The sequence below is a fragment of the Scomber scombrus genome, chromosome 24 (assembly GCF_963691925.1).
Source record: "Scomber scombrus chromosome 24, fScoSco1.1, whole genome shotgun sequence".
Classification (NCBI taxonomy): Eukaryota; Metazoa; Chordata; class Actinopteri; order Scombriformes; family Scombridae; genus Scomber; species Scomber scombrus.
In genome coordinates this window covers 8344625-8363749 of record NC_084993.1, presented here as the reverse complement: position 1 = coordinate 8363749, position 19125 = coordinate 8344625, and the positions used below count along the sequence as shown (strand labels likewise).

Below are 19125 nucleotides of genomic sequence, written 5' to 3'. Positions count from 1 at the left end.
AGCTACAGTTTGTTTACACTTGTCTGGAGACGTTTAGCTTTATGTATTGTTATAATTAGTCGGTTCACGTCCACGCTGACGCTTGTTTATTGGACGCCGTTTGGATAATCTTTCATCCTGCCAGGTTAGTTATTGTGGTGGTGTCAGGAGGTCGATAAAAATCCCATTCTAGTCCCTCTAACTTAAAAAAATGGTCCACTTGTCAGCAGTTTTTACATTTGTGCAGGCTGTATATTTGGTAGATGTCAACACATGTCTCCTTGTTGCTATATTTTCCTTTTTTTCTTTTTCTTTTTTCGGCTTGTTGGTTTGTGTCCAGTTCCTCGGTGCTTGGATTTGACAACACCTGAAGCATTAAAGAAATGGCACTGTTCTCACCTATCCTAATGACCCAAACAAATGTAGCACACACCTGGGAGCGCAAACAAAGAGCCTGGTATAAACACACACACACCATTGAGCAAGAACATTTTAAGCCCTGATTGCACCGTAATCATTATAATCAGAATATGATGAACTGAATACTGAATACAGTGTGCATGGAAAGGTGTTGAGTAATTTGCGAGGCAAATGTGTAATTAAGGATGTTATATTAGATCATACTGGGTCTGTGATGGACAAACATGATGAGTGAAACATGTTGTACCACTGGAAAAATAAACTGGACTTTGATTTTCAGTGTTGTATGTCTGAATGCCAAAGCGATTCACATGACTTCACAGCCTATGTTATGCATTCAAAGCCAAGGATAAATTTGGACTCGTTGCCACTTTGGAAAACAGGCAGATATACTGCTGAATAAAATTCTCATTTTGAGACATCAGGGCTCAACATATCTCATGTCCTAATGAATATTAACCATGTGAATCTAACAAAATACAACACAGTAGCCTATGAGATTGTAAACGATTTAAGCATATATGAAGGCTGCAACTGACTGTTTTCTTTATTATCAGTTGATCTCCACTTTTTTTTTTCCAAGTTAAGATTTCTTGTTACTGGCTTCTCAAATGTGAGAATTTGCAGCTTTTTTTGGTTTCATATATTTAAATATCTTTCAAGCAGTTTAAAGATGCCAACTGTGTACATTTTTCACTATTTTCTGTCATTTTATTGACTAATTAATTTAGTACTTGAAAGAAAACTGCAGATCAACTGATAATAAAGAATTAAAGCTACAATAACTATAATATAGTAACCATCCTACATTAAAATGTCTAAAAACGATTAGACCTTTGTTACATATTTTGTTCAGTTGTGTTGTTACATTACTCCAAATGTTTCTAATACTTTTCAAACCCAGACAAATACGTATTTTTAATCCGGTAACAGTCCATTTCATTTGGCCACCTGTCAATGGCATCATGCCCCTTCTACCAAACAAGCACGAGATGTTTATCATCTTGATGTTGTTAAGTATATCTCTTAACCAGATGAAGGATTTTAGTCATTATACGTCTGGATCTTAAGTTATCAGAGAAACAAGCTGAGAAAACTTTAGCAGCAGCAGCTTGGCTCACAGCCCATCTAGACATTCTGTGCCAGCTGAACAGCGTCAGAGAAACACTGATTTCTAACATGAAACTGATTTATTCAGTGTTTTTACCAATTTTAATCACCAGGTCAGTTTGTTTTTCTATGGATAATTCAGGTCCTGGCAAAGAACACTTATGATTGATGAACATTTAGGTAATCCTAACAGGGAGATTATTACTTCACAATGTCATCAAACTCGGTCTTCTGTTATTGTTTTGATTGAGAGACCCCTGGCGGCAGAAATGACATATAATTGTTTCAGAAAAGTTCCCCTCAAAAGATTTAGCTGGACTCAAACACAGTATTCAGCATGCTTTTTCCTACCTCTTGTCACACAGTAAGATATTGCCATCAAAATAAATCTGTGATTTTTATTGCAATACATTTATATTCCCCACTCTTGTCTCAAAAACTAAAATTTAGGACATTTCTCTGTATGGTGCATTCCCCTTACAACAGAGCTACTTAAGCTTGATCCTAAATTTATGCTGCTCTGCTCTCAATGAGATTCTTTATCCTCTTATTGCAAATTGTTAATGATATGCTGCAAACTTAGTTATACATGGTAGGACTGTCTTATTAATCCCAGATCCCAAGCATCTGGCAGTGTGTGGTTGTGCATGTACATGTTGTGTGTGTGTGTGTGTGTGTGTGTGTGTGTGTGTGTGTGTGTGTGTGTGTGTGTGTGTGTGTGTGTGTGTGTGTGTGTGTGTGTGTGTGTGTTCTGGGGTGCTACTAACAGATGGCTCAGTGTGCAATGAGCTGCTATGTGATAATTATGGAGCATGCTGGGGAAAGTGGAGGAAAAAGTGCTGATGAGTTTGGGACTGTATGTGTGTTTGTGTGTGAATAAGGCGAGTGTGTTCCTGCATGTGCAAAAGTGTCTAATGTATGCTGGTGTTTTATGTGTGTGTGTGTGTGTGTGTGTGTGTGTGTGTGTGTGTGTGTGTGTGTGTGTGTGTGTGTGTGTGTTAGGGTGGTTGGGTAGGTGTCAGGATGCTTGCTGAAAGGTGTGAGAAGAAATTGACTTCTCTTTTAGTAAGATAATCGCACATTTCCTGTAACACACCACAACTCCTACTACTCCTCTCTCACTACTGCAATATGAATAAGGTGAGAAAGAAGACAGACAATACTGCATTAATACAGTAAAAGACCATAAGATAATACTGACTGATTGTTTTTAAAATATGAATTGTGCTGACTGTCAACCAGCCAAGATTAGAAATGGAAATGTATCCCTTCATGCCAGCTCCAGTGACTCAGACTGTTAAAGCCCCGGTCTGTCTGCCGGAGAGGTCCTGAGAGCCCAAACACCATCAATTCAAGTCTATCCTCCATCCATCTTTTTCATCCTGTTGTTGCTCCTGTTTCTTTGCTAATACTTAATCTCCTCTCTCTCTCTCTCTCTCTCTCTCTCTCTCTCTCTCTCTCTCTCTCTCTCTCTCTCTCTCTCTCTCTCTCTCTCTCTCTCTCTCTCTCTCTCTCTCTCTCTCTCTCTCTCTCTCTCTGCTTCCCTTTTAGTCCAGGTGTCGTCAGGTCATAGAAACATTAAAGTAAGGCTCAGAAAATATAGCCTGTGGTCAAATCTGGTCCCCTGTTAAAATGATTTGTACCCCTACAGGAAATCAAAAATGTGTTCTCATTTTATGACATTTATTCATGTTTCATAAATTTAACAGTGTGAATCTGGAGCCTATTTAAATCCCAATAAAAAAATGACATGAATTTAATATCTAATAATTGACACCTACACGTGACAGTAGAGAACAGTGAAAAATAACTGAAACAATCAATCAATTATCAAAATAGATATTACTTAATATCTAATAATACATTTCAGTCAGTTAAAAAATTGTTTCAGCTCTATTTTTTTTTTTTTTTTTTTTTTTAAGATTTTTTTTCAGGCATAGACACCTTTATTTGATAGTTGCCAGACAGGAAACATGGGAGAGAGAGGGGGGGGTGTGACATGCAGTAAAGGTCCGCCGGCCGGGATTCGAACCGGGGTCCACTGCGTACGTGGCATGCGCTCTAACCACTCAACCACCTGCGTGCCGTTTCAGCTCTATTTTATTCATTTTATCATTATGAAACTACATCTTTTTCTGCATTGTGTATCCTCTTTACCTGAAAAAAAATGTTTTCTTACAACAGGATATCTTGGGCAAACATAGGGGTGTGCGCACTGTATGTGTGTGTGTGTGTGTGTGTGTGTGTGTGTGTGTGTGTGTGTGTGTGTGTGTGTGTGTGTGTGTGTGTGTTTGTCTGACACATGTCTGTGTATGTAGGCGTTTACTTCCATTCATAACGCAGTCGGTACAGCTCTCAGACAGGGAGTGCTGTGATGTCTACATCCAGAGAGATGAGAGGGAAGAGGAGTGGTGGAGAGAATAAATGTTAGCCATGTGAGTCATGATGCGCGCACACACACATACACACAGGCACACACACACATACACACACACGCACACACACATTCTCTGGTCATTTCTGGTGACTAGAGAATTAATTAGTTACTGTTGAGCCGTGGAGCCCCTTCAAAAACCCCACTTTATGAGCCAGAGCATTGAAGTACCACAGGGCAGACATCACACTCAAACAGCAGGTTTGAACATTAGGGACAAAATTATTGTCAGCTAATGATGTTTGACAGCCATTACTGACGTACATACGTGCAGCCTTTTTCCCAGCCTTCCTTCATGAATCACAGTGGGCAGTTTTTGTTTAGCGGTTCAAACACTAAAGCTCTGCCCCTCACTGAGATGGATTATTATAGTGATTGGTTGACATAATCGATTGATGTAAACTGATACAAAACTCACAAGGACATATTCACCTTTAATATAAACATTTAGACTAGTTTACTGTTTGCAGATGAATTTACTGATCTCATTATAAGTGGAAAAAAGTGGCTTGGGAGATTGTCCTCAGTCTCTATGAGCGAATGTTTTAGAGACTGACCTGTGAGTCGAGGCATCTGATAACTCTTCAAACTCTAGGATGTATTACTCAATTGAGCCTTTTGGATTGTGTTTCATCGCTTCAATGGTCAGTGACACAACAGGACCCCGTCAATGCAGCCTCTTGTGAAGCGTTTTGATATGAAATGGTGGTGGACGACTCTGACCTAACAAAACACATCAAAAACAGCTTGTGATCTTGTCACGACACAGAACTCATATGTGTTGCTAAGTGTCTAGATATATTTCTAATATTTTACAGGGGCTCTTATATGATCCACTTGTTCTGTGTTTCCAAACCGGCCCTTAAGGAGTACCCGTCCTGTGAGTTGTTGCTCCAGCTCTAACACACCTGATCCAATTAAGAGCCACACATTTTCATAACAGCATAATTGGATCAGGTGTGCAGGTCTGGAGCGGCTGTGGCAGGTTGTGGTTTTCCTGACGTTGTCATCGCATTTATATTCGTGCTTTGATTCAGTCGGCCTCGGGTTGGAGGACATCCTTTCAAGTCCCTTCTCAAACCACGCACTTTACTCTTTTGTTCTCACATTCAGACACTTTTCTTTCCACTCCTCCTCTCTCTTCTTCTCTGTGGGCTTCTTTTCTTTAGAATGATTTGTTTACCCACAATTCCCCTGGGTAATTAGTGCTGTGATAATAACTGGTGTTGGAAACAAACACACCCACTCACTGAGCAATGCACACAAACACACACACACACATATACATACACAGAGGGATGAAAAACAACTTCCTTTTGCTTAGTCGCATTAAGTAATGTTACAAGTAGAGCAATTGCACTTTTAGATGAGGGAGAACAAATCTGAACAATGCTTCTCCATATTTATGAAGACTACAACTACAAAGTTGTCAGTTTCAATAATTAAAAAGACTTTAATGCAGTTTTAACTCAAAATGAAATACTAAACAAAGGCTAAGCGATCATTTAGGATTATCATGAATTAACTTGTTGGTATTATGACAGTATGATCAAAAAGATTGAATTGAATTATTGAAGGCTATATCAGTATTAAATTTGAGAGCTACAAAAATCTGATTATGATATACTTGCTGTTTTTCTCATTTAAAAAAACACATTTGATAAGGATCCATTAAATTTGGATTATGAATTTGACTTGTGGCTCCAACATACAGCTGAAAAATAAACATTTCCATGCTCTACGGTGAATACAGCTTCACTGTTTTTAAGCATATCCTCTGCATCTCTGTACTGCAATTTCTTTGGACCTATTTGCCAACAATATGCAATAAAATGACCTGCATGATTTATCATTTCAGTTTTATATAGCCATCTTTGAAAAACAGTAAATTAGAAGCTCTGTTTGTTATGTGGAGTAGAGTGTAGAGCATGGGGACTCAAACGCAGGAGACCGCAGGAACTGAAGAATACTCTTTAATGGAGGTTACATACAGGCAAAGCAAAACTAAGGACAGACCGAAACTGAGCTGAACAGCTGAAAACCAGGACTTATACAAACTGAACTTTTGAAATAACAAGGAACAGGTGGCAAGGAACTATGACGGGCTTGTAGCTGATTGGCTGGGAAGACACAGGTAGCCTGGCTAATGAGACTGATGCAGGGCAGGTGTGAAGCACAGGAACAGAGGATATAACCAAGCACAAACGGTCAGCGAACTCACAAGAACACAACTGAAATAAGTGCATGGTGATCACACACAGCAAAATAAACCTCAGCATATATTTCTATTGATAAAAACATGAATAATCAGTCATAGTTTATTCCAGTTTCTCAAATGGTCCTTGAATATAATCTGGGACTTCTTATCTGTCCTACTTGCCACTCAGGTGGAGGAACATAAAGCCAAACTGTGATAGATGCAAAGATTATATTAAGGGCTTTCAGTAAGAAGAAATGAGAGAAAAACAGTTCAAACACCAGCAAATGGCTTTAACAAATGAACATATCCCAGGACGTTTGGGATATTGTGGGGCTGACCTAAGAAAGAACAGATTGGGTACAATCTTACCTTTGATAGCTTGAAAGTCTGCATATACGGGGCACATATATGGTGGTCTAGCTGTAGGTGCCTGTGGCGTACAGGAATTGATTCATAGTTCAATGTCAGATTTCACCTGTTGATACCAACACCAACACCAGCTGTGTGGTCAGGTCATGTTGTTCTTAGATTATACATCCCCCAGTTATTGTGTTTACATCCTTTAATTGAATTAGTAATATACTGTAGATTGACTATAGGAAGGTTTGCGTTGTATCGCCACTAAGTAGGACGCTGTTAGCCAAATGAATGGTGTTTACATTTTTCCATTCTCTGTAATAGTGAGTAGTGAGAGTACCACAATCACATTAAGCAGTGGAGGTGGCTTTGATAGATGTGTCCTTTCTTCAACTTTCAGCTTATTAGTTCAATCTTGTTTTTGCTGTCTTCCACCCATCAGTAAAGTTGGGTGTGGTCAGAGTTGAAAAAGTCTTGCAGGAGAAAGCACAAGCAGACCAGTCATAGCTCTTGTGGTTTCCTTGTGGTATTTCTGAATCCACCACAGCTCTGTAGGTCGGTGAGGTGTAGCACATCGGTTTCATGGTACACCGTGACCTGTTAAGTATGAATCGAGCTTCGGGCAGTCAATCAATCAGCACATTTTGCCTGGAGAGTCTCATCTCGAAGGGAGAACGTGTGTGGCATCGCTGTTATTCAGCAGCTGGTGGTCAAAGGTGTCACAGACCTGAAATCTCTCTTTGCCTTCCTTCAGAGTGTATTTTGATGCCTCATCCACAAATATGTTCTGATTGCCTGCGGATTCAAGGCGTTAGTAAATTACAGGACAAAATCCAAAGAAAATATTATACTATTTTACTGCAAATGTGCTTTCATTGGCAGGCTCTCAGCAGTCAAGTAGTGGTAGAAATGGGCAGCTACTGGTTGCCAGGTCTTGTTGTAGGTGTGCCAGGACTTGAGATTGCTTCTCCCCACTCTGTTTGGCTTCCTTATTTTTTAGGTCTTTAACAGACAAGGGGGGCAAAGTGCTGCCTGTATTGATTTTAGTATATTTTGGAGCAGGATGTTTAACATGTTAATAGGATCTTCTTTATCTGATTATGGCTGTGTGGAAAAGTAGCTGCTATTCAGCCTAGTGTATGTGTGTATGCATGTGTGTGCAATCCAAAAAAAAGATAACAATGTGCATGCATGTGTGGACTGTGTTCATTTCCACTAAATCTCTGCTGAGCACAGAGAATTGACAGAGCGAAAGAAAAAATAAGGAAGAGTGATGAGAGAAATAAGAAGATAAGAGAGAGAATCCCCTGCTGTTTTTCCAATCAGGAGGCTTCGTCCTCCTCACTGGGTGATTTATTCTCTCTCCTCTCCTTCATGTCCCAATTTCCAACCCCCCCATATCCGACCACCACCTCCACCCTACCCTCCATTCATTCTTTCTCCCCGTCTTCTTTCTGTGGGCAGCTTGTGAACACAGCTATTTGGAAATGCAGGCAGTGTTGTTAAAATGACTCACCTGTACAGCTGTGAGGTTTTCATGTGACGGAAAAATTCTTACAGCTCACTTTTCCCTCTGAATAAACGCTGCTGCTTCGGATGAGGCTGAGAGAGGTCGCGACACCGAGCATCTTTTATTTATAAAAGACGCATTAAGTGATGTATGACCTCTCTGACCAACATTAATAAGTGTCTGGCAATGCTCTTTGCACACCAGCAAAGATCATTCTCCTTTACGCATGAATAATGAATCCGAGTCCCGGGTCAAAACTAAATATATATTAAGTTAATTTAATCTAAAAAAAAAAACTAAGCTCTAACAAGAACAACCGCACAGTTAATACATATTAAAACCATTACTACAAAGGAGAACGTTTGATTTATGGTGCTGTGTTTGTGTACGTGTCACTGACATTGGCAATAAATAGAGCATTCATTCATTATCACCTGTCTTGTTTTGCAGCCAACCAATCATTTAGTCACATTTCATATCCCCAACAAGCCCTCCTGCACCTCCCTCCATTCATCCCCTAGAGCCACAAGTGTGTGTGTGTGTGTGTGTGTGTGTGTGTGTGTGTGTGTGTGTGTGTGTGTGTGTGTGTGTGTGTGTGTGTGTGCCTGATCCCTCGCAGCTGCGTATTGGTGACACCCAACCTTACGTTTATTAAGTGTCTTCCCACGTTAGCATGAGTGGATGCGGTAGAGCATGAGATATAGCACATTATTTGTTAAATTACCAATGCAAGTGTTTGTGTGTTTCTCTCTGTCGCTCTTGAACCCCCCCCCATCCCCACACACACACACCCACCCACCCACCAACTGACCCCACCCTCTCAGCGCTGGTTGGTTGCCACGGCTACAGTGTCGCCTATCTTCCTCATGTTGCTATGAGACTCGGACCGACAGACCTGAGCTGAATGACAATGTGTCTGTGGCTCTGGCAAGAGGCCCACAACAGCCAATAAGAGAAGGTCTAGACAAACACTTCCCAGTCTAGGGTCTGGGGACCTCGGGGGGATTATTTGGGTTGGCAGAGGCCTCCTCAGCCATATGAGCAGTAGTTTATTAACACAGTCTTTTCATTTTTGCGGGTTTTTGTAAGCTAAATGATTGTGAAAGTTCATTCATGAAATGGGGGTTTCATAAAAAAAATGTTGCCCAAAAAAATGAAGATTCATGTCATCCAAGAGGAGATAATAGTGAAACCTTTGATCACAGTATAGTAATAATTAAAGTTTAATGTTAAATGTGTGTGATGTGAATGGTGCTTTTCACAGTATCAACTTTACATTCCCGCTAACACAAACCTTTTTTAGTTCCTTGTCTTGGTTTTCCGGCCAACAAACTCCACTTTTCAGTTCCAGCCGCAGCACGCAAATGATATCAGCAATAAATCTCTCATAATCAGAGACTGTTGGAGACTAAAAAACTAAACTAAACTGAACTAAAAAAGGACCAACGTTTGGATTGAAATTTGTTTGAATGACGGTGTAGATAGGCAACTTTTCTATCACATTTGACATAACAACTTTTATGGGGAATAATACTTGGATGTCTTGTTATCAGCTTGTTTTGCTTCCGTAAAATCAATTGACACAGCTTTAAATGATTGTGTATCTCAGTTATAACTGGTATTGTAGTTAAAACCCCATCAAAAAAGTTTGAAAACCAGTGATCAGCGACAGCGTTGTAATTATTACTTTTGTTTTGTATATTGGCTGAAAAAGAATCTCATTTCCCCACAAGGATTATTAAAACTCAGTTGAATCTTATCCAAACATTAAGGGGTGCATATCAATGAATTGCACTTGCTGTGAGAGTTGTCTAAATTACACATAAAAAAAAAAATCAACAGATTAGTTGACAATGTAAATAATCACCAGTTGTAGCCTTTGATGGGAAAGCTTTCTATCCCAAACTGTGCTCGAATAATATAAGAAAACAGTGCAGGCTTCCTACAAGAAATTATATATCATGATCTCAGCTTTAAGATGTAAATGTTGCATAAGAATGTTTTTTCTAATGCATAATGAAAATCTCTGGAGGCTGTCTTCTCAGACTGCCTCTCTGACCTCCTCGAGAGAAGCAGGTTTTATCTCTGGCTGTGTTTTATACTTGCCGTGACTCAGTAGTGCAAGCGAACACTAGGGAGAGACACCATCTCTCCCAGGAAGAATAACACCTTGCTTCTGTGCTGAAATATGCTCCGCTGGAGGTGCCGGCACCCATGGAAAAGAGTTTTGACACGTAACAGCAGAGCCGATGTGGGTGGGAGGGTGAGATCCTTTGGACTTTGTGTTCACTAGAATCAATCTGTTTTATTTTTATCTGTTAAATTGTTTTTTTATGCGCGTACAAAAGACAATCAGAGGAGAAAGACATGAGTTTGAACAATATACAATTCATTCAGGGTACTGTTACTTCTCCCTAAGGCAAGTCAATATATTTTGTTTCTATTTCAGATATCTGACCACAAAAATCATTCAAGTTTATTGTGAGAGGATTTTGCTTAAGGGGTGTATTGGGTGTCTATAATATTGATACATTGCTCAATATATCAGCTGATAATCTTTTTTATATAAACAAACAATATGTATGCGTATGAGTAAAGATATTTTACAACTATTTGAAATGATAATAACAATACATTTGAATAGCAAATGTTTAGATATTATTGTTAATTTGAATTTGTAACTACATACAAAAAGATGTAATATAAAACCCGCATTTAGTTATTAATTTTTTATTACTTTGTCATCTCTAGTTCCTGCGCAGGCAAATAGTAACATTATGAAAGCAGTGGAAATACAATCAACGATGAAAGAAGTGAAAATATGCAGATAGAAACAGAGCCGGCACTACATAGAGACAAGAAAGGCACACAAAATCAACATTAGCATGACAATCAACAATTTAATATTCGCAATTAGACTTTAAAAATGCAACAAATAATTCATGCATTTCTTCAGTTTACTGCTCTGTAATTTTTTTTTTTAATTGTTCAATAAAGCTTTTCTTAAATGACATTTTTACAGAGTTATCTTCCACTGAACAGTAACCCACAATGTCCTAATCTAGACTCTTTCATCAGTCTCAGTCACGATGATCTAAATACTGTAGTTTATACAACAGTACCAAAACTAAACATATAAATGCTGGTTTGAGAATAAACATCTGTTAAATAATATGACTAATATCTCTTCATGTGTGTCTGTGTCCTCAGGAACTGTTTACAGCGGAGTGTAAGTTTAAGGAGTCGGTGTTTGAGAACTACTATGTGATCTACAGCTCGATGCTCTACAGACAGAAGGAGTCGGGTCGAGCCTGGTTTCTGGGCCTCAATAAAGAAGGACAGGCCATGAAGGGCAACAGGGTCAAAAAGACTAAACCAGCTGCACACTTCCTGCCTAAACCTATAGAAGGTAACACAACCATACACAAAGGTTCCATTTTGTTTTTCTTGATTAGATTTTAGTTCAGATTTGTTTTTGATTACAGTCTCTAATGAACAATTTTCCTCCCGTTTCCCATCTTCTCTTTCCTTCATCCTTCCCCTTTTTCTTCCATTAACCTGGATGTCATCCCTCTTTTTCTACTCACGCCACCATCGTTCTCTCTTTGCTTACATATTTCTCATTCCTTCTTCTCTCTTCTGCTCTTACCTCCATTTTCTCCTCTTCATCCTTCCCTTTGTCTGCCTTCCACGCCTCTAGTTGCGATGTACCGAGAGCCTTCGTTGCATGACGTAGGGGAGGCGGTGCCTAAACTCGCCGGGGGCCCGCCTTCCAAAAGCACAACCAGCGAACCAGTGGTCATGAATGGCGGCAAGCCAGTCAACAAACCCGACAAAGACGAAACATAACCCCGCCCCCCTTTACCCTCACCTGGCCAACCAGAAGCCAGGAAAAGCCAGAGACTTGCCCCACTGCTGCACTCTCAGAGTAAAAAAAAAACTGCAACAAAGGTAACAAAACAAACGGCTCAAGTTCTGACTGGTCAGCAGTGGGGCCGCGTCCCGCCTCACCTCTCTCTACCTATTGGACGGATCCGGTGTTGTGGGGCAGGGCCAGAGGACGGAGCACTGCGGCTGGTGGCGGGGGGGGGAAGACGGGAAGAAGACAAGCCAATGCCAGCCAGATATTTTGGAACTGGGACAGTGGCATGCCCTCATATATGACTTCTTAAAAATATAAACAAAAAAAGGGAAAACAAATGTCGTCTTCACCGGTATTTTTCTGTGACAATCTGTGAGAATGAGGCCCGTTTTTCCTCTCCTGATAGCACTATTTTCTGTTGCCAGGTATGCTTGCTTGATGGTGGCTTCAGACACACACACACACACACACACATGCACACCACCTCTAGAAACGACTGCTCGGATTCGATCTTTGAGTAAGTAAAGAACAGATTAAAAAAATCAGCAAATAGCTGGCAAAGAGAATAAACACTGATGATTCAGAGGATGCTTGCTCATCGATCAATTAAGAGCCCTGTGTATAACATACAATGCAAACTCTGTCCCTTTCATTTTGATCACATACTATATAGCTATTATTAAATTCTGCAAGATCTTATTTGACAGAGACATTGTTGAAACGCCACATAGCTTAAAGCATGTTTGTCTTTTCTGTATTCCTTTATTATCAATTAGTTAGGTGGTTTATTACTCTGCACACACAAAGCGCTAGTGATTATCGAGCTACATTGTTGTACAGGCACAAAGCAGATTTTAGTTTCTACCTCTTTGTCTGAAGAGGTTTTTTTTTTTTCCTGTTCCACAATGGCAGTTATGATTTCCACACTGCTGACACAAGTGTAGCTCAGGAGAGGAGATCAGACGACATGTCAAATTATGAGTTTTGGCATCGAGTCGCACAATTCGGTGTGCAGCTGAGCGCTGAAACCGAAGTGATTTCCACACATTCCTAGTTTGTAGCAACATGAAGTATATAGGAGGTGGGGGGGCATGCTGGTGTCCGAGCAGCATGGTAGCAGTCAGTGTTTACATGGAGTAGCAGAGCAGATATTGTAGACTGAGGTTTAACAGAGAAAGCGTCAAACCTCAAGAAGGGTCTGACAGCACTCTTAATCATGAAGAGTACTACTAGTACTTTTGATTTCTGCTGCTTTCCCAAGTACTTGAAATAAAAGGTAGGAACGGGGGTGAAAGTTAACAGGGTAAATGATGTAAAAGCCACTATGTGTAGAATTTAGATGTTTCTGAAATAGGACCCAGTCTAATCCAAATGAGTACGGTCCTGTATTTACGCAGGTCTCAGGCAGTGGTGGGAGAAGTATTCTGATCCTTTACATAAATAAAAATGAATAAAAATCCTTCATTCAAAATCCTGATTGAGTAAAAGTAGACGAGAATTAACAAAATTCAATAAAAGTAACAAAATGTTAATAATGTAATATGTTATTGTTAAAATTAAGATTAGATTACTCCTGATGTATGAGTATGCAAGGACTATTTACCTTTATTGATTAAGTTGGAGCTAATAAAACAAAAAAGTGCTGCTACACAAATTAGTATTTCTTTTTCTTTTACATTTTCCTCAACTTTTACATTTCTGTGAAATATCAGATACTTTTACCTCTTTGGGCCTCAAGCAGTTATTTAAGATAAGTCATCTGTTAAGTGTAATGTAACAAGTTTAACTCCATCATGTTTTATTTAATCTGTAAAGTAAACACTAGCTGTCAGATAAATGTAGTGGAGAATAAAGTGCAATATTACCATCTGAAATGGGGTGGAACAAAGGAATAAAGTAGCATCAAATGGCTACTCAAGTAAAGTGCAAGTGCCTCAAAATTGAACTGAAATACAGCAGTTGAGTTGAATATATTTGTGATTACTTTCCATCAATGGTCTTAGGTCTGGGTGTCAATCCGCAACTGGAACAGAGTGGATTGACTTTTAGCTCTGATCGCATGCATATTCATCGCAGGAGAAAAATGTGTTTTTTTTCTTTTTGACACAAGATGGAGTGTGTGAACTGTGAAATGCAGGATAAAATTACATGTATCGTTAAATTTTTGAACTGAGCTGGATGGCTGCTGATCGCATTATGCTGCCAGTGTTGGTGTTCTTAGTCTGTGAGGTTCTGCTCGGGTCGACTCCATTTTGGATAGGGCCTAATTATCCTCGGGTTTATTCCGACCTTGTTTTCTCTTTTAAATCGTTTTATGCATGTTGGGTCTTTGGCTGGCTTACCACTGGGTCCTCTACACAGATGAATGGGCTAAAAGCAACACATCCACAGCAACAATTTTCTCCCAGATTGTCTCATTTTTCTGAAAAACAAAAGCTTACACCATCCTAATTATTCAATCAGGCATAATCGTAATGATTCTTCACATAGTGGCTTTAAATTGGCCTGCACAATGGCCTATAAAATCAGGTTAGGTTACTGAGAAAGTATTACGAATGTGTTTTCTGCAGAAAATTATGAAAACAAATAGCACAGTGATTGCAGTGTTACATAAAGCTGTCATCAAATCAGAATTCTGAAATATGGGTCTTTGTTGAAATGTGGAGAACTACAAGGCAGAAAATCAAATGCCTTGAAATGAAATTAAACCAAATAGATTCCCATGCTTCGCCCTCTCACTGTGACAGTCAACATGGCACCAATCTGTTCTGGACTTGAATCCTGCTCGACTCCCAGGCTTTCTGTTTACTCGTCTCTGTTTGACAAGCAAGACAAGACGCCAATTAGCTTCGGAAAAAGTTACACCAGTAGTCGGTCACATCACTGAGGAGACATTAATGCTGTGATCGCGCACTTCTTATTAGTGTCAGTGACAACGAGGCAAGCGAAGGCTCAGGATAACAGGGCTGTGACTGGAGACAACATCTGTGTTTAATCAACAGAAACGGTGGATCTCTCTGGCTTTTGAATTCCAGTTTCCAAAAATCCATTTTAATCGGATCATTGAAACACTTTGCTGAAGATGAATGACCTCAGCGCACGTTACCGAAACTACAAAGAAACGGCAACACAAAGCACCAAATCAAGGCTGTGTGATTAATCAGCAGTGTTGTGCCGACATCAAACGAGCACCAACTTGAATCTGCTGCGTCCCCTCAGCAACAGGTTGCATCTGTGTTAGCAGGTGAACCACTGCACTGCTGCACACAAGCGCAGCCACTCTAACGTGGGTAATGTTGTCCCGCTGTGTTGTACAGAGAGGAGGATACACTCCACAACTGAAAAACTGTGAAAATACTAGACAGCTCGCAGTGTTTCTAATTGGCATTTCTCAGCTTTTTCCCTTCACATACACCACATTTTTCTCTCCTCCCCCTGATCTCATTAGCTGTTACTCGCCTTCTTGTGCAAATATGTGCGGCGGACCAGCTACATGAACTTATGTGGTCTGATGCTCAGGCTGGTGTCATCTCTTGGCCCCTAACTTAATTTGTTTTTGAAAGAACAAAAAAAAAAAACCATTTGATACCACAGAACACAGAAAACAATTTTCTTAATGCCAAACTGTAATTGAAATATGTGGGATTCAAGAGAGCTTAGCATTTAAATATTTTGTATCTGAAAATTCTACAAGTAGAAAGTGTTACTGGTGCTGGTTGGTACTGTGGACCCTTGCTATGTGAGTGCCTCTCATCTGCAGCCAAGTTTAAAATGTGAGAACCTTCTTGCAGGCACTTGACATCAGCTCTGTCTTTGTCTCGTGTGATTTTTAAGAGCAAAATGGGATGATGGTGCTGATGAGGAGGAAGTCTTTTTGACCGGTGTTGTGCTTGTCTCACGTCAAAGAAATGTGGATGTAACATTTATCGAATTATATTAAAGATTTAAAAAAACAAGCCCCTGACAATCAGGTCTGTAAACCTACTTTTTTTAAGTTTAAGGATATTCTTCAATGTGTCCTGTGGTGTCTCAGCTGTCTCAAAGTGGAAGCATCTAGAGATACAGTCTGTAACTCTAGGACAGCATCCACGTCATTATAATGCAGCATCTAATTTGTCCTACGCTGCTAGCAGTGGAGCCAAACCTTCCTCCATTCATAGAGGCCCAGCTTGTTAGGTGAGCAGTGGTGTTCACATTCTCTGAAAGCGGCTATTGAAGATCTGTGGCACACGCTCAATAATTAATGATGGTTGAGGCCAGGGAAAAATGGCCTGGTTTCCTGGCTACTGACCAAAAGACACTGCTAAAATAGTGTTTCCAGGCTGGTAATCACAGCTCCTGGTTCGAACGACGAAGGCACATTTACTATCGGCCTCTGATAGTTAGCCAGGTACCAAGGCTACAATTATGAGATATCTAACAGCAGGCTCCGCACAGGAAGAGAGCAGCTGATTTAATTAGAAAGTGAGCAATCATGACAACCTGGGTCACGTTTAATTTCCACATACAAGTACCACTCATGTCAGGTACACATGTAGCAATCTTACTTTGTCCTGCATGAACTGTAGCTCCATCTCCTTAAGTGTTTATCCGATGCTCAGAATTAAGAAATGGACACAAGAGGAGACAAACTGTAATAGGAAAAAAAAAAAAAAAAAAAAAAAAGGCTAGCCACTGCAGTACAGGTGCACTTTAGAGACACTGGGACATGTACTGATTAGCACTGTACTCATGATGTAGCTTGTCTCCCTCAGGTTTTCTTTGTAGTTTTTTTTTTTTTACATGTTCCATTTTATTCCTCGTACAAAAGACTGCCTTATTACAACCGAATCTGAAACGAGACAGTAAACGTGCTCTCCTCCTAGCTGTTTCTTGCTCTCATCCCACACACACATGCAACAGACACACACTTCACCCTATTTTACTTTTCAATTATCCTTTGATCCCCAATCTTCTGTTCACTGTAACTATTCTAGCTTTTGCTCTGCTCGTTTTATAATCATGCAGCCAGAGAACTTACTCACACCTCCTCGTTTCTCTTCAACAACCCTCACATCCTCTCCTCCCCTCTCCGTTTGGACTGTTTCCCACTTGTTGCATGGTTTTTAAAAAGAGGAAAGATGACGGGGGCTAATGCATGTGGTTGTGTAGGAAATGTGTTATCAAAACAAAGCAAACATTTACAGCGTAACACCAGTGAAACTTTGCCTCTGGCTCATTTCTGCTGCTGGTTTCCGCCGGCTGAGATGCGACACAGTCATTTTTGATATTTATCTCATTTATTCATTTAAATCTTCCACTGGGATCAGGAACAACTTATAAAGACATATTGCTTTTGAAGCGTAATGCATCATTGCAATAATGGAGCAAGGGACAAATTATTCAAAATTACTTCAAATCACTAACATTGTTACACTAATGCATGTCTTATGTGGAATACTTTCAGCGAAGCATCAATATTTAATTCTGGTGCCTGACAGCAGGAAAAATTACAACTATGAGACAAAAAAATATTAATAATACAACAAAATATATTTGCTTGATATCCCTTACTTCTTTTAACAATGATGGATTGCGCTGCAGAAGTTATTCTGGATATTTGTAGAAATAGATGGTATACACCTTGATCCAGGATCATCAGGCAATCCTATCTTTAGGCAGGATTTATGAATGAAGGACTCACAGAATGACCACAGCTGGTTGTATTTCGCTCGTGCAAACCATTCCAGTGATGAGCCAAAAGCAAAATGTGACTGGTGCTGACTTTAAAGGAGATTACTCTGTCTGTCAGTAAATGTACAGTTACCTTTACATACATATTATGCAAACAGAGTTTGTCTGCACTGTACAGTTTGTGTCCAATTGTCTATTGTATACACACAGAAAACAATGATATTGAATAAAGGATTTATAGAAAGGAAGTGTGACTGGACTGATTGATTTACTGTTCAATATGTCTGTATCCACCCATTCATTTTTATATGTCTGTTAATGCAAATATTAACACATACATATAACACATACATAATAATACATATATTAATCCATTAATGGATATCATCCTTGAATTCATTCATTCTTTCAACGTTAGTACTCTCACTTTCTGGTTTACATGGCCCACTTCTCCAGTATCACACACACCTGATGGTCTCCTCGATAAGATCATTCATCCTTTGTATTGACTGAAGGGCAGATTGTATTAACAGCCATTTGAGTGGCAGAGAGGGTGCGGTGAGTGACTGACTTTGCTCAGTAAAAGGACTGTAGACTGTTCAACTACAGTAACTTGAACTCAGACATTGAAGGACATAAACCCTACAGATGAAGTGAGAACTGTAGCTTACTGATATTGTGCTTTAAAGTCATTGCACACCATACATTTTGTATTGTAACAATATACTTACTCCAAGTTGAACACAAAACTGTACACATTTTCCTGCTTTCAGTAAACTTGTAAAACAAACTGGAAATGTACGCAGAGATTAAGAGGTGTGGAAATAGTGGAGACGTCAGCCTGCATATTTCACATGATAAGAGGTGGAGAAGATTAAGACATCACACCAAACTGCTGCTATTACCGCAATCTTGTAACATCATTACATTACATTACATGACATGGCTTTCACTTTTCAAAGCTGTCATTTCTGACAGCAAAAATGTCTGAACAACTCAACTCTGAAGGTTTTTTTTCCCTTCAGACCAAAATTACGTCTTTTGTGTGCAAGAGGCAATAGAAAAGGTGAGAATAAAAGGACTATACCTGCTTGATTTTGTGCAAATATCTTGCATGTCACTTTGAAGTCGGTGTGGAACTACCTGTAGCTATGCATATTCACAAAGAAATTTAAATTCAGTCAAATTACCACACACTTACACAGTACACCGGAGGGGTTTGAAGCCCAATGCTAGCTTTGTCTGCTTGGTAATCCAGCCTTGGAGACACAAAGACAGAAGTACCATCACTCCACTGAGCACAGTATGATAGAAGCACCATTACACAGCTCCACTATCAGGCAGACATGTACAGAGAGAGCCGCAGAAACAGCTAAGAAGACACATTGACAGGCAGGAAGAAACACACATCACACAAATACACATAATGCATTGCCTGGCCTCCTTTTAAATGACAGATGAAGCAGCGAATACTGTAATTAGCTGGATGTAATTAGAATTTGCATATGTAAATTCAATGTAAATTAGGTGTACTTTCAAGGGCAACATGGTGTTTAATTAGTGAAAAGGAGGTTACAAAG

At 39.7% G+C, this 19125-nt stretch overlaps 1 protein-coding gene across 1 annotated transcript in view; it reads left to right on the top strand.

Annotated features, from left to right (window-relative positions):
* Positions 1–11859, top strand: part of LOC133976259 (fibroblast growth factor 14-like) — a 55875-nt gene extending 44016 nt beyond the window's left edge. The window contains exons 5-6 of the mRNA XM_062414418.1: positions 11221–11419; positions 11711–11859. Of these exons, the coding sequence (XP_062270402.1) occupies positions 11221–11419; positions 11711–11859 (348 nt within the window). The remainder of the gene's footprint in view (positions 1–11220; positions 11420–11710) is intronic.
* Positions 11860–19125: the final 7266 nt, after the last annotated feature.